Source organism: Chrysochloris asiatica, unplaced genomic scaffold, assembly GCF_000296735.1.
Source record: "Chrysochloris asiatica unplaced genomic scaffold, ChrAsi1.0 scaffold00128, whole genome shotgun sequence".
Lineage (NCBI taxonomy): Eukaryota > Metazoa > Chordata > Mammalia > Afrosoricida > Chrysochloridae > Chrysochloris > Chrysochloris asiatica.
This window is the reverse complement of record NW_006408646.1, coordinates 5,545,991-5,570,972: the sequence shown is the minus strand read 5'-3', so window position 1 is coordinate 5,570,972 and position 24,982 is coordinate 5,545,991. Positions and strand designations below refer to the sequence as shown.

Here is a 24,982-nt window from a genome sequence, read left to right as displayed (position 1 = left end):
GCCAGAAGAACCAATAGATCTGTTTTGGAAGAAGTGCAACCAGAGTGCTCCTTGGAGGCCAAGATGGCTAGGCTTCGTCTCTCATACTTTGGACACATTGTCCGGATAGAACAGTCACTGGAGAAGGATGTCATGCTGGGTAAGGTGGAGGGTCAGAGAAAAAGAGGAAGACCCCCTAACGAGATGGATCAGCCAGGTGGCATCATTGATGGCGTCAAGTGTGGCAGCGGTGGTGGGGTTGGCCCAGGATCGGACACTGTTTTGTTCTGCTGTGCATGGGGTTGCTATGAGTCAGTTCCAACTCGATGGCACCTGACAACAACAACATCACCTTGCACTTATACTAATTACTTCAATCTCAATCCAACATTGCAGGCTTCATATTTGTAACTGTCTTCTCCAACTGTGAGAAACCTAGTTTGTACTCATTATCCTAAATGCATTTACTTACACGTTCAATCTCTTTGCATGCAACCAATCACTCGACCATGTTGGGCTACGTGCCTCATAAAGGTCCTGAACCATGTCAGATTATCCTCCTCCTTTGGGTCTGCTTAATGGCTTTTAACAGAAGGACAAAAGGGTTCTACTCTTCTCTTTTTTGATGTAACAAATAATAGATTTATTGAACTAAAATGACCAAGGAATGAGTTTTAGATAGAGAAATGGATAGAAGACGAAAATATTTTGGATTGGTATACAAACAAGGGCTCCTAGTTTATTAAGGAAGTAGTCATTGCTTTACTTTTTCCAGATTCTATTTGGGCATGTCATCAGTTCCAACAGAAGGGTATCGTACTTGGTAGAGGATCAGCAAAAAGTCGATGACTCTCAATGAGAAAAGCTAACGCAGTGTCAACAACAATGGGTTCACACATAGTAGCACTTCCAAGCATGGTGCAGGTTCGGGCAGTGCTTCATTCTACTGTAAAAGGGTCTCTATGAGTTAGGGTCAACCTGAAAGCACCTAACAACAACAATGACTACTGATTCAGAGAGGTAACTACTTATGATACACAAAGGCACAAAGCAATGTAGAACTCTCTTGGAAGTCAGAAGGGGATACATATTTTGGAATTTTCTTGCCCATTTCTCTGTCTTTAGATAAAAGTACTACCTCTTGCTCCTGAATTCCAAGCCTCACTCTTTCTCCAATTTCTCCTTGGCAGAAAGAATGGAGAGTGGCATTGGCTTGACAGGTTGCTATTGTTCAATCTACAGACTTCTACATTATCTCAGCAGAAAACGTTTACCACTAAGAAAGCACAGCCACAAAGCCATTACCGTGAACCTCTGACTTCGGCAAAAGCTGATGCAGGTTTGGATGGTCAGTTTGTTAGATGTTTTGCTGCTGCCAGTCAGAGGAGGTGGGTTTCCATGATCCTTGTAGCAGCCAAGGTTTCCAGGCACTGGAATAAAAAAGAACAAAAGAATTTCACAACACCTGGCTGTGAAACACCAAAAGGGCTGTGTTCTTTGTGCCAGGTACTTTGGTCCCAGCCAATATTTCCACTCCTGAAGCACAAACAACAAGTAGCAAGCTTTAAAAATGGAAGACTTCGTGTCTTTAGCCAATGCTGTTTTCATTTTATTTTGAAGCATATGTGAGGATGGTGCCATCCTCTTTGAATTCCATTTTTCCACGAACTTTCTGAAGTCCCCTTGTACACTTCAATGAAGCAGTATGTCAAGTGGGAAAAGACATGTGGCAAGGCCTCTAGCCAATAGTAAGAAACTGAGATTCTCGGTCTAACAGTCCATAAAGAACTGAGTCCTGCCAATGGCGACATATGCTTGGAATTGGATCTTTCCCCAGTCAAGCCTTCCGATGTGACCCCAGCCCTGGTCACCATCTTGATTGTAGGCGTACAAGAAATGCTGAAGCATTTAAGTTGTGCCCAGTTAAGTTGTGCCCAGATTCCTTACCCACAGCATGAAACTATAAACATGTGTTATTTTAAGCCCTTATACTTCAGGGTTATTTGTCATGTACCTAGCTATGTTGTTGTTAGGTGCCATTGAGTCAGTTCTGACTCATAGAGATCCTATGCACATCAGAACCAAACACTGCCTGGTCCTGAGCCATCCTCACAGTTGTTTGAGTCCATTGTTCCTGCCACTATATCACAATCCATCCTATTGAGGGTCTTTCTCTTTTTTGCTGGCCCTCTACTTTACCTAGCATGGAGTCAAAGTACAGGAGACGGAGTCTCGCCATCCTGGCTTCTAGGGAGCGTTCTGTCTGTACTTCATCCAGTACACCTATCTATACCAAATATATGTTTACTGAATGAAGGAATTGTGGGCCATGAGCAAGTAAACCTCTCTGGACCTTAGTTTTACATCTGTGTTATTACTTTGTAAATCACTGCACTATGAGTTGAAGCTCTTACCCTACCTTCCTCTGTTTGATTCCTCACAATGATAACTGTGATAACTGAAGATATGAATGCAACCTGGTCCTGGAAGCACTTACAGAGGTCAGGTGAGAATCAGAGACTGCCCAATTCCAAAGCAACAGCCATATAGACTCATAGATAGGATTTCCCCTTTATGTTTAAGACTGGAAGACAGCAAACTGGAAATGGTCCCGTAAATTTATATCCACACTGTGATCCAGGAAGCCATGCCACAGGCATTTCAAACAGCAGCAGGTTCACGCATGGTGGGCAGGTTTCAACAGAGTTTCCATATTAAGGCAGACTAGGGAGAAAGGTCTGGATACTTACTCCCACAAATAAGGCAAAGAAAATCTTACAGATCATAACAGAACAATGTCCAACTTCCTTGCTTTGGACCTGACATCAGAAGGGATCAATCACTGGAGAAGGACATCATGTCTGGTGAGACAGACAGCCAGTGAAGGGAAGGGAGACCCTCAGTGAGATGGATTTGCACACAGCTGTAATGATGAACTCAAACATGCCAGCACAGAACAGCACAGCACTGGGTTACATTTTGTTCTGCTGCGCTCGGACATAAGGTCGCCACGAGTCAGGGGAGACTCTACGGCAGCTGTTTACCTACCAACCTAGCTATCTGTCATCTATATATCTTTCTATTGATTGACCTGTTATCTATCTACTGACCTCTCAATAATCTATCTAGCTATCATCTATCAATCTACCTATTTATCTATCATCTATCTATTTACCTTTATATCTCTATAGCCACACCAGATTTTTGACTATATGAAACTATATACGTTATTTCTTCCTGTCACCATCTGACTAGTTCATTTTTCTTCCTGTCATCATCTGAGTAGCTCATTTTAAATTGGCAGGAAGTATGTCCGCTAACCCCAAGAATTGCCTTCCTCCTCTAAGCCAAGTGTTTACCCTTCTCCTTCTGCGTCATAGATGGCTCAACTGTATAACAAATGTGGCTCACCACACAAATGTGAAAATGCATCTTTCGGAAACAAACCAAATCACCATGACAGCAAATGTACAAAGAAAGGCTCTAGGCTGTAGTGTTCAGGGCCCTTGGCGTGGGAATGTCTGAGTTTCAGGGTTTAAACAACTGCAGAGCAGTCCGGAGCACAGGTGATAAGTTGATGCTGTTAAAGGCTTTGCATATGGAAGCCTGAGTCAAGTGTTTGTTGCTGTTAAGTGCCATGGAGTAAGATCCCACTCACTGCCTTCCTGTACAGGAGGGCTTCTGAGGAGTGGCCAGTGGGTTTGAACTGCCAACGCTGAGGTTAGCTGTCCAGTACTTACCTACAGCACCAAACCAGGACTCTGAACCATGTGTTTAAAGGGTCTTGATTACTATCACCTCAGTCATTTTCTCTGATTTTTGTCTCACTTGTTCCATTACACTCAAAAGGAAGCATGTTACTATGTACTAATTCATCAAGAACCCAAGGCACATGTTTACATTTGACATAAATAAGACCATGGGTTGCATTAATGCAGTGTATACTTTTATTTACAGCAAGTTGGGGAGTAAATTTAGGCAGCGCATGTTTCAGTGAGGCAGTAAGGTCCCAAAACACACGACTACCCAGATTTTTGGGAGCCAGACCACGCCCAGTTGTCTCTCCAAGTCACTGGGACACAGTTGCCCAGTCTAGCTCACCCTTACTTCCCACGTCAACTACCTGCCCAACAACTGCCATGTCTCTCCATCCGCATTGCCACTTCTCCAGCCCAGGCCAGCAACTTCTCCTGCTCAGACTACTGACTTCCTATTCCATCTCCCTGGTCCCAAGTTTTTCACAGTACATTCCAGGCCTGAGGCTAGGAGAACCTTGGCTTTGCACAGCTAAGTGAGCAAGCCCGGGTGAAGAGAGGGGGTAACAGTCGCAGCTGGGGAGGTAGGCAGGGCCCTGATTCAAACCCTCCAAAGTGCCTGCTTGCCCCTCAGGATAAAGTCCACACTTTCTCACGTGGTACACAGGCTCTTCCTGGTCTGTACTGTCCCACCTTCCTGCCCCCACCATCTGACCTCTCTCTGGGCTCCCTTTTAATATGAAGGCCTAGCTACAAGGTTCCCAACTGCACCTTGCTTTCTGGCCTCTCCAGTTTTGCTTTTCCTTGCTTAGCCTGAACATCATTTCTTCTATAAGATCCCATCCCCATCTTTTCCTCTATTTCAGGGTCTCTCACAAATCTGCAGGAAAGGTGTCAGGCAGGGCTGGGTCTCATCTGAAGGTTTACAAGCCCCTGCTGTGTGGTCCTAAAGCAGCCTATGTGTACGATTTTAAACACCTGTAATGTGTTTTACTCCTGGACTTAACCACAGAAGACTTGAAGCAGGACTGTGCCTTCTGTATACCATTGTGTTCCCAGGGCCTGGCCCCAGTCACACAGCAGGTGCCCTATAACTATGTGCAGAATGAACAAGCCTGTCCTGGGCTGCCAGCTGAAACCAAAAAAGTGGCTACCGGTACCTCTCAGGCAGGACTGGAAGAACAAAACAGAGTAGAAGCAAAAAGAAGAGCTGATATCTGCACCAGCCACTATGGCTCGAAGCCACTGCTTCTGACTCCTGCTCCTCTTTGGCTCCCTAGAAGCACTATTATGGATAACTGAGTTTTCGATAATGGTTACCTTTAAAGCTAAAAATGTTATTTTAAAACATTTTGGATGAAACCTTTCCAGAATGCATCACATAAATTCCTTAAGCAAATGTGGTGTGCTTTTTTGCATTCTTGTGTCTTGACTTTACTGTCTCCTTGGTTGCCATCAACACTGCTGAAACCTTTGAAATGGAAGAAGCCATAGAGAGCAGCACCTAGTTCTTACTACTATCTGTGCCTGCAGGCTTTGCTTAGGAAGAAAAATTACCAAACAAACCCACTGCCGTTGGGTTGATTCCAAGTCAAGGTGACCCCTATAGGGCAGAATAGAACTGTCCTCCAGGGGGTTTCTGAGGCTGTAGATCTTTATGGGAGAAGACAGCATCATCGGTCTCTCATCAAGCAGCTGGTGGGTTCGAACCGCTGATCTTGTGCAGGCCAATACTTAACTACTCCACCAGGGCTCATACGCATCACTTCCTAAACCAAAATTCTGACTCACAGCGATCCTGTATAGGGTTTCTGAGACTGTAAATCTTTACAGAAGCAGAAAGTCTCATGTTTCTCCCATGAAACAGCTGGTGGGTTTGAACTGCCAACCCTGTGTCTAGCACTGTGTGCTTATCCTACAGCACCACCATGGCTCCTCTCTTCTTAATATGCTGCTTCTTAGGCTTAGAAAAAAACCGATCACACTTGTTAGAATTCTACAAAAGCCAAGCATAGTTTCTATAAGAGGGAGGGCCTTTATGCTGCGCCCCCCCCCCCCCCGCCCCCCGAGGTACAGCTCAGGGGTTGTTTCCGTTTGGCAGTATTTTGAAGGGCACGGGTGCTGCCACCATCTGCCCTGAAGCAGCTGGCACACTGCAGTGATCACAAATGTGGGCATGGTGTCAGACCGACCCACGTATGAGTTCTGGTTCCTCCTTTCTGAATGCTCAAATTTCATCGGCAGTGGGCAGAACAACAATCCGTGCCTCAAAGGGCCCTTGTAAGAATTAAAATTGTATAATGTAAGTCAAATAAATACTACAAGGCCTGGCAATTTAGAATGTGCAGAGTAAATAGTGTTTATTATCATTCTAGATCATAAAGCCTTTATCATTCAGCACACATACAAAAAAGAACAACTTGCTGAGTAATAGAAAAGTAAAACAGCTTTGCATTAAAAGACTAAATCAAAGGCACCCAACTCAGAAAACTGGGTGTGACCCTTGGTATTAATATCTGAATCCTCCACATCTGCCTAGCAGACAATGTGCTTTCATGCAAGTTCTCTCACATGAAACTCACAGCCTCTTCAGGAAGACAGGGTGGGTGATGTTATTCCTATTTGACAAAGACAGAAGCACACTTTAGCAAGCTGTTAAGGGGCTTGCATGAACATATGTTGTTGTTGTTGTTTTGTGATATCGAGTTGGTTCTGACTCTGTTGTTGTTGTTGTTGTTAAGTGCCGTTGAGTCGGTTCTGACCCACAGTGACCCTGTATAGGGTTTCCAAGGAGCAGCTGGTGCGCTTGAACCACCGACCTTGCAGTTCAAATGGCTTTGCAGTCTGGAGCATTAACCCACAGCGTGATACACAAAACACCTGTGTAGGGTTTCTGAGAAGAGGCTAGTGGGTTTGAATCACTGACCTTGGGGTTAGCAGTCCAGTACTTATTTTACAGCACCATACCAGGACTCCATATGAGGGACCTTCAAAAATTAATGAAAAGGGAATGGAATTTGTCCACACACTTTTTTGATGCTCCCTCATACAACATGGCACTGGAGACCATACAATGATGCAGTTGTAGATTCCCACTCCACAGTTTTTCCTTGGTGTCCCTATTGTTGTTGGTAAGTGCCATCAAGTTGGTTCCAACTCATAGCAACTCTGTATAGGTTTTGAATTCTGACCTTGCAGGTTAGCAGTCCTGTACTTATGCTGCAGTGCCACACCAGGGTTCCCTACCCCTCTTTTTTTCTTATAGGGTCAGTCTGAGGAACTAAATGAAAAAGTTGACTCCCTAAGATTCGCCAGCATGTCACTATTGCCTCCCAGCTCTGTGCATGGCTTGCCTCTATGGGCTGCCCTGCCAGCTGACTTGTCCTGGAAGTTGGGTTTGGGGTCTCACTGGAGAAGACCCATCATGTCATTTTGGGAGTGTTTCCTGGTCATCTGAGTATATTTCCAGGCTGTGTCCCACCCTCAGCTCTTCCCAGAAACAGGGAGGAAAAGTTTGAAAAGGATATTTGTTCTCCAATTCTTTTTTCCATTCAAGGCCACTTTAAAAGTCCTGTGGCTTGGTCATGCATTTTTCCTCTTGCCAAAGAGGCTTCATCACTTTAAGTTTTTATTTTTGTGTTGTTGTTTTTAATCATCTTAAAACACAAATGGACTCCCTGTTCATCACAGCTGAGACTTTACAACTCATGGGAGTTCATTGCCAACATTTTCTCTACATGGCCAGAGCTCTTGACTGAGATACAATTTAGAGATGGGCTGAGGGGACATGAAACTTCATTCAGATTAACCCAAGAATTATGATTTGACATCAAAAGGAACAAATCTATTGCCAACAAGCCCAATTTCAGCCCAGAGGAGAACTGTTCCATAGGGTTTCCTAGACCACCATCTTTACAGAAGCACATTTTTCTCCCTAAGAGTATCTGGTGGGGTCAAACTATTGATTTTGTAGTTAGTAGCTGAGGTGGGAGACCCTGTGACCCTAAAGAAGGGTGGGTGCTTCTTTCTTTCAGGTTCTTGGCAGACAGGGATTTGATTCTGCGATGTTGTTGTTAGGTGCTTTCCAGTTAGTTCCAATCCATAGCGACCCTATGTACAACAGAATGAAACACTGCCCAGTCCTGTGCCATCCTCACAATTGCTGCTACGCTTGAGCCCATTGCGGCTGTTACTGTATTAATCCATCTCATTGGGGGTCTCCGTCTTTTTCGCTGTCCCTCCACTTTACCAAGCATGATGTCCTTCTCCAGGGAATGGTCTCTCCCAATAATATGTCCAAAGTATGAAAGATGAAGTCTTGGCATGCTGGCTTCAAAGGAGCATTCTGGTTGTACTTCTTCCAACACAGATTTGTTTGTTCTTCTGGCAGTCCATGGTACCTTTAATATATTACTAATATCCTTCCAAGAGATCCTTTTAATTTCAAGATCATATTAACTTGAATAAGTTCTAGTCCTGGCAACCAAAGAATTTCTTGGATGATGGCTGACCAAAACCACAATACAACATTATTAAAAACAAAGAGAGAGAGAGATGCTGCCCATCTTTGTAAAAGCTCAATGTAAAAACTCAGTCTTCAAACAGCAATTCACATACGCTAACTTAAGGTCAACAGCCTGACTGTTACTATTTTCTGTTCCAGAGTTGTGAAACTTGCTTTCAGAAACCATAGGCAAAGTTTTTGTCCTAAGTTTTTGAATACTCCTTCCACAGAAGAGTTCCTTCTATTCTTCTTATAAGTAAAATCTGTTTCTTCAGAAATACAATCTTTTGCCTCACTGATACCTCAGTAGCTGGTCTTTCCCTTCCATGGAAACTGGATGTAAGTGTGAATGAGGGGTGGTCTTCCTATGGAAAGATGATACTTCTGGTACCCTATTGGGAAACTAAGAAACCCTGGTGGCATAGTGGGTTACATATTGGGCTGCTAACTTAAGGTCAGCAGTCCAAGCTCACCAGTTACTCTGTAGGAGAAAGATGAGACTTTCTGCTCCTATAAAGAGTTACAGCCCCACATAGTTCAATTCATATAAGATTTAGGAACTTCTCTAGGTTCCAATCCCAATGTCGACCTTAAACTTTGATTCCACATGTCAATGTTTCTTACTCTGGCTTGCCATTTGATGCCAGTGAATTTCTTCAAACCAGTAAGAGTCATTATGTTGATTATTATATTTTAATTTTCACAGGGGAAAAAAAAAAAAAGAAGATTTACAGCCCTGAAAATCCTATAGAAGGTCACTATGAGTCAGAACCGACTGGACAGCATACAACCACCACCACCACCACTAGGGAATGACTCATTTAGAATCCTTACTTCAGAGCATTATTGGATTAAGGGTTAGATTTCATTAAGAAAGAAAACAAAGCTGTGTTTAGTTACTTTATTTGGATGAGTTGGTATGATTCAGCCCTTTTGACCACCAGCCCACTGAAGCTTCTCTCCTGTCCACCTGTAACTTCCATTCCAAATCTAGAAGCTGCTATGTTGGTCTAAGTCCTTATCCTAATATGGCTCCACCATCCTTCTATAACTTTACTTCTTAACATCAACAATCCATTTTGGTCTCTCTGCTTCTTCAAACAGCCTCACTCATGCCTCTGAGTCATACCAACTCATCCAAATAAATAACTAAGCACAGCTTTGTTTTCTTTCTCAATGAAATTTAGCCATTAGGGGAATGTGAAAGAGTCCCTAAGGATCCTGAGTCTTAAATGGCACTGATGTTATCAGCAGTAGTTCCCTCCTGGTTAGAGTCCCTTTTCTGAAACATAATTTCTGGAGATCTAACGTATCAGATAATCTCCAAAGAAGCTCCAACAGTTCTTCCCTGCCTTACACATGTGTGTTCTTCCTCCTGTAAAGAGTTGAAATTGATTCTTCTGCTTTTGAATCTGAGAGCTCTCATGTCACAATGGTTAAAGTACTTGGCTGTTAACCCACTAGCTGCTCCACAGGAGAAATATGTGGCTTCCTTAAAGATTTATAACCTTGGAAATGCTATGAGGTAGTTCCACTCTGTCCTATAGGGCTGCTATGAGTTGAAATCGACTCAGTGGCAGTTCAGTTCACTGTGCCTCTGCAAAGAAGACTTTGAGTTGATTTGTACATTTCTTTCAGGGATACCACAAATACCCAGGAGTCATCTTTTTGTTCTCCTGCTCTTTCATCCCTTGTCATCAAGTTCTGTCTTCTTCCTAAAGTCATCTGGGATTTAACCCTTCCTGTCTTATTATCCCACTGGGCCATTAGAGATCCTTATCCCCTGCATTCACAAATCTACACTCATCCTCTCCTTCCCAAACCCTCTTCCTATAAATGGACACTGGATCCATCATTTGAAAATAGTGCCTTTAGTATGCCATTCCTGATCGAATCAATTCTGACAGTCAACAGCTGGCCTGGTTGCTCTTTGCCCACTCCTCTACTCCAGGCAGCCTAGATCACAGTCCAGACACACCAATCTCCTGCCCTTCCTCCAGGGCTCTGTCATTTTGTTCCTGGTGCACCCTGACTCAGCCATTACCTATCACCTTTCTCCATAAGGATGCTCCCCGATTACTCAAACCCTATTGAGCCTTTTCCTCTTTATAAACTCACAGCACTGTCTTCATAATTAAACACTTATTTATATAACTGTGTACTGGTCTCCAATTTTCTTATAAGCTGATAACTTAGATTCCTAATTATATCATAAGATTGAGGGTAGGAACTACTTCTTACATTTATTTATATTCCTTGGATGTTCCTGGGTGGTGTAAATGGCTAAGTGATAAGCTACTGAGAGCTTGGCAGTTTAAACCCACCCAGATGTACCTCTGAAGAAAGGCCTGGTGATTTGTTCTTAAAGTTCACAGCCATGAGAACCCTATGGAGCAGTTATACTCTGACACATATAGGATCACTTCTGTCAAAATCAGTATCAACAGCAACTGGAGCTGAGATTTATATTCCTTATGTTATTGTTAACTGCTGTTGAGTCAGTTCCAACTCATAGCTATCCTGTATAGAGTTTCCAAGGAGTGGCTGGTGAGCTTGAACTGCCAACCTTGCAGTCTAGTGCATTAGCCTGCAGCACCACACCAGGACTCCTATAGACCTCAGAGACCCTATCAAGTGCTGATGTAAAGATTGCCAGCCAAACTGTCATTATGGACCTCCATAGTTTTCCATTGTCAAGTTACTGGGCTTTACAAGATTGTGCTTTCTAACATTTTGGAAACACAGTGTATCTATAACTAAGGGAAATGTCTATTTGGTGCAGAAAGTCTGTAATTGTGTGTGTGGACAACTAAACATATCCACTGCAGAAAATAAAGATTAGTCAAGTGCACACACCAGACCTGGACTCATGAAACTGCATTGTAAGAACAAACATGGGGCCCCTTGTGTTCCCTGGGCCCAATGCCATGCCAGTTCTCGGGAATGGCCGCCGCAGCAGCACCAACTGAAGCTTGGTATTGAGGCCCTCAGGCAATCAGATGAAACAGGAATGGTGGTGGTGGTTGTGTGCCACCACATCGGTTCCAACTCATAGCGACCCTGTATAGGGTTTCCGAGGCTGTAAGTGTTTATGGGATCAGAAAGCCTCACCTTTCTCCAGCAGAGCAACTGGCATATTAGAATTGCTGACCTTGTGGTTAGCAGCACAGCACGTGACCCATTATACTACCAGGCTCCTTTGAAAAGGAAATTCTTGTTCTTACTAAGTGTTATAGAGTCAGTTCCAGCTCATAGCAACCCTGTATAGGGTATCTGATGAGTGATTAGTGGGTTTGAACCACCACCCTTGAGGTTAGCTTATGGTTGTTGTTGTTGTTGTTAAGTGCCGTTGAGTCGGTTCCGACCCATAGCGACCCTGTACAGTGTTTCCGAGGGTGTAAATCTTTACGGGAGTAGAAAGCCTCATCTTTCTCCCGCGGAGCGGCTGGTAGTTTCAAACTGCTGACCTTAAGGTTCGCAGCCCGATTCGTAACCACTACGCTACCAGAGCTCCTTTTAGCATTCCAGTATTACCTTACAGCGCCATACCACAACACCTTCTAGGAGTTAGGCCATGGGCACAGGCTAGTGGCAGCTGAATCCTCAGAGAAAGCAATGGACACCACAATATCTGCTAGTATTTTCATGCTTACCAAGCACCTGGTCCGGGACTTAGCTTTGTGTGCTAAATCTTCCAAATGAGCTTGGTAGGAAAGCACAGAGGAGGAAACCGAGGCTCAGAGGGAAGTCATGTTGCCTAAAACCATAAAGCAAGCTCTAACATCCACACTCTGTCCACTAGTCTGGGCTGTCTCTCTTCTGGGAAGATGTCTCTCATCACATCATCAACAAAGACTATGCATGTATTTACAGAGCACTTGTATGGCCTCTAGTACTGTGCTGAGTGGAGTCCTGCTGTGGCACTGTTGTCTAACGTATCAGACTGCAAAGTCATTTGAAATTGCAAGGTTAGTGATTCTAGCTCACCAACTACTCCATGTAAACCCTATACAGGATGGCTATGGGTTGGAACCGACTCAATGGCACTTAACAACAATAACTGTGCTGAGTGTTGTTATTGTTGGAAGATTGCTGAAACAGAGTGTTCTTTTTTTTTTTTTTTAATGTTTTATTGTGAATTATGTGATAAATTACATGGGAGAACACTAGCTTTACATTCATCCTATCGTATATCGTTTCATTGCCATGGTTACAATCCCCTCCATGCATCATCAACCAACCAAAGGGTATAGCCTGCAAGCCTGCCCCCACCCCCACCCCCGGTTATCAGCACACAGGCCCTCCCCATCTCTGGGTCTAGAGTCCCCAGCTGCTCCATCTCTCACCATTGTCTCTGCCTCCATCTCTGGTGTCACTGCTTCTCTGGGTAGGGTCCCGAGCTCCGCTCTTCTCCCTTGATGGTTCCAGGGACCTCTGCTCCTGGACTCCCCTCCTTTTGCTACAAAATGTCTACCTTTGCATTTCCAACCCTCACAGTCAGACCTGATAACAATTATTCACTATTGTACCACAGGGACCTATCCCCATCTCCTTTCACCAGCCCCGCTCAGACAGATCAGATACTGCTAAATGGAGATTCTATCTTCCTCCGTGCTCTCTGGATCTAGGCTCCCTCTTGAAAGCTTGTAAGCCAGTCACTTCTTGCCTTTGTTTCCCTCTCATTTTGGGTAGCCAATGTCCAAGTTGCCTATCCCTGCTAATCTGTGTATGGAGGGGTGGGAATGATCCTCGCTGTAAAGATGTGTTCCCTCTTTTGAGCTACTGCATCCATAGGTGTAGATAAAGTTCATCAAATTGTATCAGATTTTTTTTTTTTTTTTTTTTTTTTAACCCTTTTCTTTCTTCTTCTAGTTGAGCTCTGATCATTGAAGCCAGATCGAGTGGCTATTATCTGCTAATGTGGGTGTTCTTGTGCATATGTCCTCTTTTCTTATCAGCTGGATGCTTCACTCTCCACTCTAGTCCTCTGTGGCTATGTCACTGACCCTGGGCCCAAGAGTCCCCAGGTCTTGCTACACTGCTGGCCAACTAGGTCTCCACTCGGCTTCACAGGAGTCTACTGAATGTTGTAGGACTTAACTCGCAGCTTCATTGCTGTTTTTCTCTCACTTCCCCTTATCGGTGACAAACATGGTCAGCAATCAGAGCACATGTCTGCTTGTGAGTCTTAGTCTTGGAAGGGGGTTTGCCCTGAGGGGACCCGACCACTTACCCTGATGTTTCCTGAGTGAGCAACCTGCTTGTTCTTAGTAATCAGTCAGACTGCCTTAATTGTTTTGTATTTTTCCTGTTTGTCTTTCTTTTAAGAAGTATCTTCTGTTCTTCTAGTCACTCCAGGCTGGTCTGCTTGTCCTTTCAAGTGGAAATTTCCCACCTCAGATGATTCTGGGTGAGGTTCAGGATTCCACCTATGGTCTTATGTAATGCAGAGGCTCTGCAGGAAGCCTCCTTCACTGGGCGCACTGTAGCCCCATTTTAGGTATTCCAATCAGTTAGAGGCAGAAGACGGACTTACAAGCTCTATGGTGATATTTCTGGCTATTCCCTTCTCTTCCCCTCAAGTGTATTTTATAACAGTATGCCAGGGAAACCAAGATTCAAAAGACAGCCAAGCATCTTAACATTATTTCCCCCGTTTTGCCTAATTGCTTTCCCATCCGCCTTGTTCTCCCATTCCCGTCCCCCTTCTCGTGTATTGCCCCCCTCCCTAGCACCCAAACTATCCTGTATCTACTCCCTACACTGTGCTCCACCTTCCCCTTCCTCCCCTCACTCCACCCCCAAATTCTGGTGAAATAAAATTTTCTTTTCAGTGGTAGCCAAGAAATAGTTCCAAGGAGTAAAGTCCCTAACCACTCCATCAGCACCCCTTCACAAATAGACATGCAATCCAGGTAGAAGGGGTGTGTTACTTCAAGAGAAATCCTGTATAAGTCTACAGGTGCATTTACCTCCACTGCAAATAGATCCATGAGTGTGGTGAAGCATACAAGGCACAAAGTTCTAAAAACTTCTCAGGTATCACCCAACACCTTGAGGGGAATGAATCACGGGCCTGGGAACTCAGGACCATGGTCTCTTGTGAACACCAAGGTCAATTGATATAATACTGTCCACAAAGATGATATGCTACAGACCACTTTGGTGACTGGGGTCTTAGAAGCTCATTAGTAGAGCAAAGAAGGGTGATGAAAATAAAAAATGGATGGAAACAATTAGTCCAATGAACTAATGAACCGTGTGGTGAACATCAGCCTCCACAACCTTGAGATGAGAAGAACTAGATGGTGCCTAGCTACTACTACTGACTGCTCTGAAAGGGATCACATTAGAAGGTCCTGGATAGAGAGGGAGAAAAATATAGAACAAAACCTAAAATCATAAAAAAGACCAAGCTCACTGGTAGGAAAGAGACTGGTAGGACCCCCACCTCAGTTACCCCTGCTACACGTATACTACACTAAGACTACAGCTCTTAGCCACCCCTCAGGTCTGGAAGTGAACTCACCCATGTGACTCAATTTTTAAAAAGAGAAAAGAGAAAAATACTCGAGCTCCCCTTCTATCCCAAGTCGCTCAGAAATTCCTAAGTTACCACTGCTCCTGTCTTTGTATGGCTTAGTCTAGTTGGGAAAACAAAGTTAACTACTCACATAAAATGAGAGGTAGGATTATGACAATACTAATTTAGGCAGTCTAACAGATGCCTAAATCAAGGATGCAAAAGCACTAACTGAAAGACAAAGCTTACATGTTAAAAAACTAGTCTGCATAATGTATATTAATGTCCACTTCCAGAATGTTTCTGCTACAGACTAAAAGTCTGAAGCTGTGAAGTATAAATGATGCACAGAGAAAAGCTCTTTTTTGGGTAAACTTATACCACAGCAACAATAAAGACACAGGCCTGGAAGAGACCTGGAGGTCCAGCTCTGGGAAGCCAGTGCCCAGCTGACAACAGCTGGGCTGGGAACACCTCGGAGTTGGCTCAGCATTCTCCAGGGCGACTGCTGTGCATCAAATGCTTCCTGGATACCATCGCAGCCTGCTTTACTCCTGGGGCCTGGGATTTCCCAAACCCAAAGAAGAAAAGAAAATCACTTCAGTGTGAACAGCATGAACTGCAGACCCTCTGTCGCCACTGAGCTAATCCTTTGGTTTCCACAATGTCAGAAAGGCAATCTTAGTAATTCAGCATACTATCTGAATTTCAAACTTTAATTCCCAAACAGTTCACAAAGAAAATTTTGAAGAATGATCTTAACAGTAGCCTGGCTACATCCCAGGCCCTCTCCCCATCCCCCCACCCCATTTTCAAGGCAATAAAAGAAGTGGGGGCTGCTCTCAAGAACAGGAAGGAAAGGGCCCTGGGCTTACTGTCAGGTATCCAAGATCCAAATCCGCTCTAGCCTCACCCGAGTAACAGTTTCCTCATCGGGAAAATGGGAGTGGGGGAAGAGTGGACACACTACTGCTTCATGTTGTTGTTGTTAAGTGCTGTTAAGTCAGTTCTGACTCATAGAGACCCTGGATAGGGTTTCCAAGGAGCAGCTGTGAGTTTGAACTGCCAACCTTGCAGTTCAAACCAACCTTGTGGTCCAGTGATTTATCCTGCAGCACCACACCAGGACTCCTTACTGCTTCATAGTATTACTGAAAAGGTTAAATAAAATCTTGTGACTCTAAGTGCTTTGTCCACAGTCTGCACTCAAGGATGACAGAAACACACTGAAATTCAGTGCTGACCTTAAAATACAGAGAGTACTGACAGGAACAAAGAAGTGACTAGAATTAACCATCATCACTTCCCAACTGCCCTTGAACAGAACTTGAGAAATTATTAGGGATCACAAATTATTAGGGATCACAAGTGGAAGCATTCAAATCCTGTTTTGGGGGGCTGCATTCGAGAAAGGTAAATACTAATCATTGTTGTTGTTGTTGTTAAGTACAGTTTAGTCACAGTGATCCTGTATAGGGTTTTTGAGGAGCAGCTGATGGGTTTGAACTGCCAACTTTGTGGTTCTCAGTCCAGTGCCACACCTGCAGTCCCTTTTATTGTTGTTGTTAAGTGCTGTTGAGTCGGTTTCGACTCATAGCAACCCTGTATAGGGTTTCCAAGAAGTGGCTGGTTTCAGAGGAGTGAGCTTGAACCTTAGACCTTGTGGGTCTAACCCATCTTGCAGTCCAGTGTATTATCCTACAGCACCACATCAGAACTCCAGGAGTTCTGCAGGGGCAACAAATCTTGAATCAGTGAGGCCACAGCTGGGTGGACCTTTGGTTCAATGTTAATGAGGTGTTGATCGCTGGAGTCCTGGTGTGATGCTGTAGAATAAATACTGGACCATAAGGTCAGTTTGAACCCCAAGGTCAGGGGTTCATGTTCACCAGCTACTCCTCGGAAACTCTATATGAATCGGAACTAACTGAATGGCACTTAACAACACCACCAATAACTGACATCCTGTATGGGCTGACCTGTGCCAATGATACCGTCACTAGGCAGCTTCTCGAAATCCCTAAAGCACATGCTGAGAAAACTAGAAGTGTCTCCTTTAGATGCTGCATGCGTTCCTCAGTCTCATCACCATCTTCCTGGGACAAGTCCAAATTCTGTACCCAGATTACAGACTTTGAATTATCTGACTCCATTGACAGCTCATACCTCATCTCCTCCTTTTATTCCCCTTTCCTCCTTCTCCATCTTTTAATGGGAGTGATATTCTTGATCACTTTTCTTTTTCACATTTCATCTCACCTTACTGACATAGCATAATCTTCTCCTTTTAAACGACAGCACATTTAACACTGCATTCAGGAGCATGGGTTAACCCGGTTTAACAGAGCGAGCACTACTCCCATAGAAGGTCTAACAGATCAAAGAATGAAAATGTATCACTGCTTTCCTAGGCCTCTGCCTCCTCTCCCTGACCCAGTCTCCACTCAGGGTGCTTGGGTAAGAAAGGCCCTTGCTCTGGAGTCTGAAGGCTGAGGTTGAGATTTTCCTTGGATGCAGGACATGTCACAAGCTGTTGGGGGCTAAGTGCACAGGAAGAGATGAGCCTGCAGCATTTCAAAAACCAGTTCCTGCCCCTTCCTTCTTAAAATTTACCATCGTGGTGTGTGTGTGTGCACATTCAAGCTATTCCTTCTGCTGCAAATGCTCTCCTTAACTCCGCCCTACCCAACATCTAGAAATGTGCTACTCAACTTCAGCATCCCAGGAGCCTGTTAGAAATGCAGAACCTTGGATCTACCTCGAGCTACTAAATTAGAATCCACAATTTAACAAGATCCTAGTTGATTACATGTTGATTACATTACAAAGTTAGAGAAGCAATGCTCTAAGCTTGATTTGTTTCCAAAGCCCTCTTTGACAGACCTAAGCCCTGCCTTCCACCAGCTCAGGGTAGATGGCCCTGCTTGGTGCTCACACAGAACCATGTGTTCACCTTACTTATTACAGAGTATCTTGAAATACCTATTTATTTATATGCCTGCCTTATTACTTCCTAGCCTGGGGGCTCCCCACAAGTCACAGACCATCCACCCTATACACTACTCTTACTCTGTACAAAATTTGGTATGTGACCAGAGCTTAAGAAATATCACTTATCCCAGCTATTAGCATTTAAGTATGTCTAAAGTCCTTGTGTAAGTTAAAATATTTAATAACTAATATTAATCATTAATTCAGATTGCTGTGAGCTATACACAAAAGTTTTACAGATACATACTTAAATCTAGATATTCTGAATATTGAGCCCTGGTGTGGTGCTGTAGGGTAGGGACTGGAATGGCAACCACAAAATGGCAGTTCAAACCCACCAGCTGCTTTCAGAAACCCTATACAGTGTGACTATGAGTTGGAACTGACTTGGTGGCACACAACTCTGAATATTGTATCTATGTATTTTTTAAATATTTAGCATAAACCATTTTAGAATTAATAATAAAAAGGGGTTTTCATAATAGAAACTTTCAAACATACACAAACAAGAGTGGGCAAGAATATCAAAACTTACCCACCACCCAGCATCAATAGATAGCCACATTTTTCTTTGTTTACCATTCTTGACTCAGCCATTTGCCTCACCCTTATTGAGTTACTTTGTTTCTTAAAGCAAATCCCAGGCATACATTTTATTTCAACCACAAATACTTTAATATGCATCTGTAATTAAAAAAGACATTCCAAAAATGTGTAACCACCATGTTATTATCACAGTGTTACGGATTAAAGTGTGTCTCCCCCAAAATATGTGCGGTAAATCCTCAATTCCCATCTCTATGGATGCAATCCCACTTTGGATAGGACTTTCTTTGCTATGTTAATGAGACCCTATCTGTACTGGGTATATTTTCAGCCAATCACCTCTGAGATATAAAAAGATTAGATTAGGCCCAGAGAAGAGAGCACAGAGGGGAACATACATGCCAAGGAATCAAGTAACAGAAGTTAAAAAGAGACAAAGACCTTCCCCAAGAGCCAACAAAGTCTATCCCTAGAGTCTGCTCCCTGAGTTCAGACTTCTAGCCTCCTAAACTCTGAGAAAATAGTTTTCTGCCTATTAAAGCCCCCACTTATCCCAGTTCTATTATAGCAGCACTAACAAACTAAGATACACATGAGGGGCTTCAAACAGCTTGTAGAAAAAATAGATTATCTTTTCATTCTATTTCTCCATGAAATTTTTGGAACTGACTGGCCAACACTTAATAACAGCAACATCTAATACCCAGTTGATATTCAAATTCCCCAACTATTTCAAAGATAAAATTTTAATAGTTGGGTTTATACTAAACAAGTGGATTTTTTTAATAGTAAGCAATCAAACAAAAAATAGCTCTGATGTTCATGGCCTCAGGCCCACATGAACAACTTTAAGAAAATGACATTTGCCTGGCATTCCTTCACTCATACCACTCATAACTACATTATTTAACTTTCAAAAAAATATACAAAACATTTATAAACATCCTCTAGGCGAAGTAAAAGCCACATGCAGGTGATCCACACTAAGCTGCCCCTCAAAAGCAAGAGGGCAAAGGGGAATTAAGAAGATAGCAAAGACAACGGGTGTAACGGAAGAGAAGTAGGCAAAGAACAGCTGTCAAGCCAAAGATTCCCCCCTCCAAGCCAACAGGACTTGAAGATCTAGAGGGTGGAGCCTAGAGGATGGTAAACTTAATGGCATTGGAATGTGTTTTTCAGATTTGTATTTCTCCATCTGTAATAAGAACTCACTAGGGGTTTCTGAAACATCCTGGCCAAAACAGTTCTAAGGGCAAATCCTATTACCTTGGTGTTGCTCTCCTTTTAACAGTTAGTTCTGATCCATGCTCTGCAGGTCAAGGGCACAGTTCAGATTTCTTTTGGCTCCTTTTGAATCTACTTCATCTCTGCCTCCCTTCTTGTTTCAACTCTCCACATAATGAGCTGAGGGGCAGAGATTCCGGTCTCCACACAATGACCCACCATTCAACCAGATTCTGCTTTGTCCCTGGACATCCACTCCCCCTGGCTCCTGCAGGGTCTGTTATATTCAGATATGAACTTTCCAGGAATCTGATCATGTCAGAGGCCTTTTCCTGCACACAAGTCCAATGCTAATCATGAATAGCAGGCTTCACACAGAGGGTTAGTATTAGTCATGAAAACTCTGTCTCTGCATCCATAAATAGGGCAAAAGTAGCCTAAAATAGTCAGACTATATCTCACTTGGGCCCTTCAGGCAATTACCATAGTTTCTCGCTGTAGACGGCCCAAGTTTATCTGAACTTATGTGAACCAGCTGCAGCGGAAGCTCCATGTGTTGCTAGACTCAGGGTCTGACCAGAGTCCTGGTGATGCAGGGTGGGCTGAAGGGTCTCCCTTCAGCACGACAGCTAGACACTGATCTCTTTTCTTGTGTTCTCACCCCCAAATTCTGCAAGTCTCCCTCTCCAGACCAGTTCAAGGTCAACTATAGGAATCTTAAGAGAGTTACCCAAGGGGCCATCAGAAATGGTAATAACAGTCAACTTCCTTTATTTGGAACAGCGAGGCCCAGTGACAAATATTACAAATCAGAGGTGTTTGGACCATGATGCTGTAATTCTTGCTTCTGGAGCCAAGAGTCAATGAGCACGGGACTCAATTCCTATTGGCCCAAATCATATTTCCTGAATGCAAGCTGAAGAGGATTCTCATTTCAAATCAAAGTGCTCAGACTAAAATCCTCTCTTCTCCATCCCTGAGAGAAGGACACAGGCGGGTACTGAAAGACTATCTTTGTATAGGACAAATGGACCGAGGAAAATCTGCCTCCCTCTCCCCACTTCCCTTTCTTCTTTACATAACTCCAGCCAAATGAGATGGGTTTTTTTTATTTTGCAATTTTCACTCAGTAGACTGAGCAAAAGCCCACTCCTTTGGTCTTCACAGTTCTCTGTTCGGTGACTGGATTAAGACACAGTAAAGTTGGAAGAACAGTGAAGCTGAAGCCTTTCTATTGGGTAGTGGGGACACAAGGAAATTGAAATTATGAAAGGCAAGTACTGGGCTGGCAGCACTTCTCCCTGAAGGCATCAGGTCCCATCGGAATTTCCACACACACAGACTTTCTGGCCTGAGGGGGTGGAGTGAGGGAAGCAGACAATCAGTTGGTGTCCATTAAGTTAGAAGGAAAACAATAGGCCAGGTCAAACTTTTCTTCAGCTCTAGGGAACCCTGGAGTTAGAAAACCAAAAGGGAAGGACACACTCAGCATTCCGTAGGCTGAGGGAACTGAAGAAAAAATTTAAACCTTAACTTGAAATATTAAAGCAGTCTATGGGTAAAATGGAGTCCTAGTGTGGCTCCATAGGATAAGCACTCAAACTTAAGGTTGGTTTGAACTGCAGGGTTGATAGTTCAAACTCACCAGCTGCTCCTCAGAAACCCTATACAGGCTGGCTATGAGTCGGAACTGACTACAATACAGTACAACAACAACATGGGCAAAATATTTAATGATGCAGAAAATATCAAAAGAAGATGGAAGGAATACACAGAGTTACTGTGCCAGAAAGAGATGGTTGAGGTTCAACCATTTGAAGAGGTAGCAAATGATCAAGAGCCAATGGTACTGAAGGAAGCAGTCCATGGTACACTGAAGGCATTGGCAAAGAACAAGACTCTGGGAATTGATAGAAAACAAATTGAAATCTTTCAATAAACTGGAGGTCCTCACTCATCTATGTCAAAAAATTTGGAAGACAACTACCTGGCCAACTGACTGTACCCATTCCTAAGAGAAATGACCCAACGGAATGCAGGCACCATTAGACAATATCATTAATATCCCATGCAAGCAAAATTTTTCTAAAGACAATTAAAAATTGGCTGCCATATATTGACAGAGAACTTCCAGAGGTTCAAGCAGGATTCAGAACAGGACATGGAACGAGGGATATCATTGCTGATGTCAAATGGATCTAGGTTGAAAGCAGAGAAAACCAGAAAGATGTTTACTTGTGCTTTACTGACTATGCTAAGGCTTTCGATTGTGTGGATCATGACAAGCTATGGATAACATTGCAAAGAATGAGTATTCTGGAACACTTAATTGTGTTCATGAAGGAACCAGGGAGCATTGAATGGTTTAAAATTAGGAAATGTGTGTGCCAGGGTTGTTTTTTTTTTTTTTTTTTTTTTTAACCATACTTACTCAGTCTGTATGTTGAGCAAATAATCTGAGATTCTGGATTAGATAAAGAAAAATGTGGCACCAGGATAAGAGGAAGACTCATTAACAATCTGTGATATGCAGATAATATAACCTTACCTGCTGAAAGTGAAGAGGACTTGAAATACTTACTGATAAAAAAATCAAAAACCATAGCCTTTAGTATGTGTTGCACCTCAACATAAAGAGAACAAAACTCCTCACCACTGGCCCAATACATAACATCACAATAAATAACATCACAATAAACGGAGAAAAGATTGAAGTTGTCAAAGACTTCATTTTGCTCGGATCAATCATCAACACTCATGGAAGCAGCAGTCAAGAGATCAATGACACATCGCATTAGGTATAAGACCTCTTTAAAGTATTCAAGAGCAAAGATGTCAGTTTGAGAACTAAGGTGTGCCCAATCCAAGCCATAGTATTTTTTTTTTTAATGTTTTATTGTGAATTATGTGATAGTTTAAATGGGAAAACATTAGCTTTACATTCATCCTATCATATATTGCTTCATTGCCATGGTTACAATCCCCTCCATTGCATCATCAACCAACCAAAGGGAATAGCCTGCAAGTCTGCCCCTCCCCTCCCCCTTTGTCAGCATACAGCCCCACTCCCTCTCTGGATCTAGAGTTCCCAGCCGCTCCATCTCTCCACATCATCATCTCTGCCTCCATCTCAGGCATCTCTGTTTCTCTGGGTAGGGTCCCACACTCTGCTCTTCTAATGGTCCCAGGGACTTCTGCTTCTGGATTGCAAAGTCAATCACTCCTCTCCTTTTGCTACCTTTACATTTCCAACCCTCACAGTCAGTCCTGATAACAATTATTCACTATAGTACCATAAGAGACCTATCCCATCTTTCATTAGCCCGGACCAGACAGACTGGATACTACTCAGTGGAGATTCTACCTTCGTCCACGCCCTCTGGATCTAGGCTCCCTCTTGAAAGCTTGTCAGCTAGTCACTTTTTGCTTTTGTAACACCCCCCATTTTGGGTAGCCAACGTCCAAGTTGCCCATCCCTGTCTACTCGGTGTATGGAGGGAGTGGGAATGATCCTCACTGTAAAGATTTGTTCCCTCTTTTGAGCTACTGCATCCATAGATGTAGATAAAGTTCATCAAATTGTATCAGATTATCCTTTTTTTTTTTTTTTTTTAAACCCCTTTTCTTTCTTCTTCTAGTTGAGCTCTGATCATTGAAGCCAGGTCGAGTGGCTATTATCTACTAATGTGGGTGTTCTTGTGCATATGTCCTCTCTTCTTATCAGCTGGATGCTTCACTCTCCACTCTAGTCCTCTGTGGCTATGTCACTGACCCTGGGCCCAAGAGTCCCCAGGTCTTGCCACACTGCTGGCCAACCAGGTCTACACCTGAGTTCACAGGAGTCTATTGAACGTTGTAGAGCTTAGCTTGCAGCTTCATTGCTATTTTTCCCTCACTTCCCCTTATAGGTGACAAATGTGCTCACCAATCAGTGCACATGTCTGCTCGTGTATTCCCAGTGAGTTTTAGTCTTGGAATGGGGTTTGCCCTGAGGGGACCCGATTGCTTGCCTTGATGTCTCCTGGGCAAGCAACTTGCTTGTTCTTATAGTAATCAATGGAACTGCCATTTTATTGTTTTGTATTTTTCCTGCTGGTCTTACTTTCACAAAGTATCTTCGGTTCTTCTAGCCTCTCCAGGCTGATCTGCTTGTCCTTTCAAGTGGAAATTTCCCACCTCAGAAGATTCTGGAAGGGGCTCAGGATTCCACCTATGGTCTTATGTAATGCAGAGGCTCTGCAGGAAGCCTCCTTCAGTGGGCGAGTTGTAACCCCATTTTAGATATTCCAATCACTTAGAGGCAGAAGACAGACTTAAAAACTCTACGGATAGGTCGACTTCTGGCGCTTCCCTGATCAGGCACCTCAGGTACGGCAGTCTCGGGGAAAAGGGGCAGAATCGCACATAGGAAACCTCTGTCTAGCAGACAGATAGCCTTTGAACAAACATAAGATCTTATATTTCAATATTCTGAGCTCGTTTTTTTTAAAAGACCAAATTGCTGAGGAATTACAGGCATTTGGAGCTTTTGCCTGCCTGCACGCAGCTCCCGCTTCTGCGCCAGCGCCAGCAAGTGCCTCTGCACCTGAAGACCTTGGAATGCAGGGCTAGAGCAACCCCACTTAGAAGGCTGCATTTCCAGAGAAAAGGAAGCATAAACTAACAAAGCCAAACAAATAGAAAGGGATATCGGCGCGGATATCAGGAAATTCAGGGTACCCACGGTACAGAGAGACTGAGAGAGGAATCTTTTACGTCATCAAATACAGACACTACCTCCCTGCAGCCATTACCCACAGCCCTCTACTGCCCCGGCCTAGACCAGCCCTCTGCCAAGCTGCCGAGGCTCAGGGACACCCAAGGCACAGGCCCGCCCACTGAGGCCAAGGCCCGCCCAAAGCCCAGACACTCCCACTGAGACCGAGGCCTGCTCTGAGGCCCAATTCGCCCACAGGCTGGTCACAAAGGCCCAAGCCCAACCAAGGCCCAAATCACCTAGCCAGGTCGCCGAGGCCCAGGGGCCCTGAGGCCCAACCCGCTGCATAGCACGGACGCCAAGGCCCAGTGCCCGTGAGGCCCAATCTGCCCAACCCGCCTGCTGAGGCCGAAGCTGCCCGATGCCCAGGTGCTGATACCCAGGCCCCCAGAGGCCCAAACCGCCCACCCGAGGCCCAAATGGCCCACAGCTGAGGCCCAGGCCCAACTGAGGCCCAAAAAAGTTACTCTGAGTTAAGCAATAAGGAGAGTGAAAAGGGAAGACCACATCCTGATCGCATTTTCCTGGAAGTAATCAGAAAACAAAAGAAATTACCCAAACACATCCTTAATTAATTATTAGGGCCACAGATAAACATTAAACATGTCCAAGAAGCAAACGCAGATGACCATATCAGCACATGTCCAGAAAAAAGATAAAATATCTGAGACCAATGAACCAGAAGTAGACCTTCTCTCCATGCG

General features: G+C 43.9%; 1 protein-coding gene across 1 annotated transcript in view; it reads right to left on the bottom strand.

Moving 5' to 3' along the window:
* KREMEN1 (kringle containing transmembrane protein 1) overlaps window positions 1–24,982 on the bottom strand; it is a 119,294-nt gene that overhangs the window by 33,797 nt on the left and 60,515 nt on the right. The window contains exon 4 of the mRNA XM_006869301.1: window positions 1,285–1,409. Coding sequence (XP_006869363.1) covers window positions 1,285–1,409 — 125 coding nt within the window. The remainder of the gene's footprint in view (window positions 1–1,284; window positions 1,410–24,982) is intronic.